General features: G+C 32.3%; 1 protein-coding gene across 1 annotated transcript; it reads right to left on the bottom strand.

Moving 5' to 3' along the window:
* Positions 1–829: 829 nt before the first annotated feature.
* Positions 830–2315, bottom strand: LOC130809458 (uncharacterized). The gene has a single exon (XM_057675252.1). The coding sequence runs from the start codon at positions 2297–2299 to the stop codon at positions 1484–1486; it is 816 nt and encodes a 271-aa protein (XP_057531235.1). The 5' UTR covers positions 2300–2315; the 3' UTR covers positions 830–1483.
* Positions 2316–4821: the final 2506 nt, after the last annotated feature.

Genomic DNA, 4821 nt, shown 5'->3' with positions numbered 1-4821 from the left:
TGTCGAAGAACCCTTCTTCCACTTAGTCTCTAGGATTCTTTGTGGATTGTTAGGGAGATCCTGGACGCTTGGTGGCTTGGTCCATGTGCAAGGATGACGTCCCAAGCTTGTTTAGGGTCTAGATGAGTCGAGCTTGCACTCAAGAGACTCAGCAAGGTCTGCTGGTCGTCAGAAAGTCCTGTGGCCTAGGTCCTGCTGACTGTTCCCTTTTCCAAGTGTATGTTGCTGTTCCTTGTTGTAGTCTTGGCTTCCTTGTTCCCAACATAATATCTTGAGGTCATGTTTAGTCTTTGGAAAGCATCCTTGACCTGGTTTCGCCCTTCATGTACAATTGGCGTAGATGACAAGTCAGAAATACTATCTTGTACTTGTAGGTTGTTTGCAAGGTCTTGATCACTTGATACACTTGGCACGTTTGTATCAGGACGGTTACCAAGCTGTCGTCATTTTATGTCTAGAATTACGAAACGTTTTACCATTGCGAGACCATTGCCATTTTGTAAAAGAACGGCGAACGGTTCATCATTGCTTTGTAACCGGTTACATTTATATCTTTTTTTTAGTGTCAAAGTTATTGCTAATGCCATAGTGGCTCTATGGTAACATATAGCATCAGATTCAGCGTAATGTCACTAAGTTCAGTTGACATCAATCATTTAAATTTAAAATAAAATTAAATATTAAATGTTATATATCCTAGATGAGTTTGTTAATGTATTACCTTCTACTTATGTAATCAGAGATCAAAATCTGATAGATTGACATCATTTACTTTTTTCTAAATACGCCACTTAGTGGTAATATTAATTTACTGATATGTACCAAAGAATATATATCTATATGTTTTATATCAAATGTTTTGAATCCATAAAAGAAGTTTATAATAACTAGACATAAAATAACAAAAGCATTAGACTCCTCTATATGAGCTAGCAATTCCATCATTATCAATGCATTTAATCACTCAAAACCATGTTAACCCTTTCGTAAAGCAAACTTCTTTCTAATATCAAGTACCAAATTTCCCATAATTAATCATATTTTACAAGTCAATAAATCTCCATTCTCCAAGAAAACTCAAAATCCAAAAAAAGAAAAAACAAAACAAAAAAAACCGAAAGGCAAACACATTCCCTTAAGAATCTGAATATCAATCCTACACAATTCGCTATATATCAAGATTAAAAATAACCGATAATATATAAAAAAAATCAAAACATAGCAAATTAAGCGTGAAACTTGTGTGGTAAGATACAAATTTCAGAATTCACTTTCATTTAGCCATTTTAATTTGTTGTAAGAACATTCCTTTCAGAGGATATTTCTCGAGGTGAAAGATTCTTTTGCCGTATTTTTCTTTATGGGCATAAGTTATCAATTTTCATTTCATCTTCAAACCCTAATCATATATTGTTTCCTATGGGCAGGATATTTTAAATAAGATGATGATGTAGGAAATTAAAGAGAACAAGTAATTAGAACTCTAATGTCCCAACACCTCACCGACTGCATCCAACTCAAACTCTTTATCTTGACCCTCCATAGCATGACAAGCTTTACAAGTGGCCACAACTGATCTCAACATTCTATACATAAAACTACTACTATTATTATTATTATTATTATTATTATTATTATTATTATTACTTCCTCCATCTTTATTCTTGATGATCTTCATCCTAGGACTTGTTGTGGACCCCACACCATTATTCTCTTTTCTCCCTCGCCGTGATTGACTTGGACCCAACACAGGCGGAACAGCTGTAATAAACTGCCATCTCTGTGATGATCCTGATGAACTTCCATACTTATAATACTTTCCCAATGGTGATGATGATGAACTTGTACCATTATTTCTTTCTGATCTTAAACTATTCATTCTTTTATGAGACGATGATGATGTTTTCTTTTGTTCTACACTAATACTACTGCATGTACTACCTCTACTACTGTTGGTGCTATTACTTCTAGAAGATACCAAAGAATATTCTTTGCTACCTGCACTTGTTCCTCTCGATAAGATTTCAGTAGTAGATTGAGAATAAGAACTCATTTGATCTCGACCCGAGAAGGATGAGCGTGTGCTGCTTGTTGTTTGCACGGGGAAATCGTGTGGGAGGAGACGGCCATTTAAGAAAAATTGATCAGCTGGGGAAGTTGAAGAAAACTCATTAATGGCGGTTTGCTTTGTTGGGTCTTTGGATTGATCTTCGGTTGGTGTTCCAGGGAATGAGAACATTTCAGGTGATGGAGAAGATAAAGCTGTGTCGTTTTGCTGTATTTGATTAGAAAACGCCATGTTTAGTTTTACTGTGTTTGCGTTTTGAGTTCTGAGTGAAGTGATGGAGTGATGAGGTTTTATTTATATGCGAAGAAATGAGGTGGGTTTTTTTTTAATTTGATTTAAATAAAAATGATTAGTGAGTGGAACCGGGGAACATGGAGAAAAGTAAAATGGGTCCAATGTCGGGCCGGTTTAGAAAGGTAAAATTATGGTTTAAGAAAATAATGTAAGTCTTACTTGCCAACTCATAAACTCTACTTCAATATAACGCCAATGCTTGGCTTTTTTTCTACTCTTCATTGGGTTGTATTTTGTGTGCAATAAAAACACGTAGGATTTCTTTTTCTTATCTATATTACTTCTATTTTTGTCAAATTTAAAAGTATTAAATGTCAATTTTTTTATAAAAAAAATTGCTACTGAGGATAATAATAATAATAATAATAATAATAATAATAATAATAATAATAATAATAATAATAATAATGTCTTTAGAAGCCTACGATCATTTTCGAATTTAAAAAATAGTAGTACCCTGAAGATGGAGAATACACAAGCTCTATTAAATTTGTCAAATTAGTCGTGATAATGATTATATAGCATGTTCTCATGGATCGTTATTCTTCTTAGAGCTATCACATTGGTGAAGTTTTATTATTTGAGTGAGAATTTTTTTAGGTAAAAAAATATCCCATTAGTGAAGATTCACAAAAAATTTCTCAAACATTTCTAAAAAAAATCTCAATGGGAGGAAATTTTTTGGGTTTCGTCATAGTAGGCTCCACCACCAATATAAATAAATACACCCCATTTTTCTATTTTTTTACAAATAATTTCTAATTTTTAAATTCTTTTAAATAAAATAAAATATACCAACATTCATGAAAAAAAATTCTCTATAAATAGACACCCATTTTCCTATTTTTTGACACACTTCAAAAATTATCTTCTCTCTAATTTCATAAAATTAGCATTCAAGTGGTTTAATGTGCTTGATCTTTTTATTTTTAAGTTTTTTGTGGTATTAGTATTATATCTTCATAATATTTTATGAATTATTTTTTTTGTCTTAATAAAATTTTAGGGTAGATAGAGAAAATAAGATGGGATAAAATATAAAGTATGAGAGAGTAGTGAGGAAACTTTTTTTCCTCATGAATGGGATAAACCTCAATAGCAAATATTTTCACGTAAAAAATCTGATGTGGATGAGAGGGAAAGTGTTGAGAGAGATTGGTGGGATTTTTTTTTTCAATACCATTGAGAGTGAGCTTAGTTACAAGTAGGGGTGTTCAATAGGCCGGACCCTCATTTTGAACCCTTATTCGGCCTGTTTTAGAAGGGCTTTATAAGGGCCGGACCAAAAATGGGTCGGGCAGAAAACGGGCTATACTATAATTAAAATGAAGCGGGTTATAAAATGGCTCAATAAGGGTCGAAAACGGGCCTTCGTAAATAGTATAATTAATGTATAATTTAAATATTATAAAATGACAATGTCAATACAATTATTAATATTTTTTCAATTTAATTATTATATATGATAATTTAATTGTTATAAATTAATAAATGGGGATTAAAATAATTTTTAGTAGTAAAAATGGGACGGGTTGGGCCAGGCTAGCTTTGAAAGCCCGGCCTATTTAAAGCCCATATTAATTTTAAAGGGCCCTTATCCGGCCCAACCCGCCCTCATCCGACCTATTAAACACCCCTAGTTACAACACATGCACTCCCACGAAGACACATTCAAATAAATAAGTGTTTTCTTCCACAGTTCCTGAATTAAGCTTAAGATGGAGTTCAACTTACTTTGGGGGTGTCATTTGGTATGATGCCTTCGATTAAAAGTTGCATCTAGAACTAAGTCAATAAGAAAATTGATCGACAATTTTTCTTGGGGTAAAGAAAAGGTTAAATTATATGTTACATTTTAGTTGTTGAGGTTGATATAAATGTAAATGAATAATTGTTGTTGAAAACTTTATGATATTATATTGAAGTACTAGTAAGTATATTATATTTTAGTTGTTTGAGGTAGATATAAATATAAATGTAATTTTTGAAGAAACTTATGCGGGAGTAGTTTAAGGTTTTGAATATTGTTTTATATTGAGTACTAAAAACAATATTAAAGACTGATTACGCATTTATTTATATACAAATTAACCAACTAATAAGAGCGAGAATTCTAGCTTCCTAAATTACATAGATACGATATTCTAGTTTCCTACACTTCCTCTCAAGTTAGGTTGTAGGATCACTGATGCTAACTTGGACAATAAGTTATCAAAATCTTCGAATGTCACAACTTCCGTGAGAATATCTGCTAGCTGATCTTTAGATCTCACAAATGGAAGACTTATGATCTTCTTTTCAAGTTTCTCCTTAATGAAGTGTTTGTCGATCTCCAAAATGCTAATAGCTAATTTATTATCACTGTATAATTCACAAGTCTTCTTCTATTGAAAATTTAGTTCGCTCAGTAGTTTTCTAATCAAGATGATTTTTGTGGTTTCCTTAGCAATTCCTCTGAA

This window comes from Amaranthus tricolor, chromosome 3 (genome assembly GCF_026212465.1).
Source record: "Amaranthus tricolor cultivar Red isolate AtriRed21 chromosome 3, ASM2621246v1, whole genome shotgun sequence".
NCBI lineage: Eukaryota > Viridiplantae > Streptophyta > Magnoliopsida > Caryophyllales > Amaranthaceae > Amaranthus > Amaranthus tricolor.
Note: the sequence above shows the minus strand (reverse complement) of the source record. Positions and strands in the feature narration are given on the sequence as shown.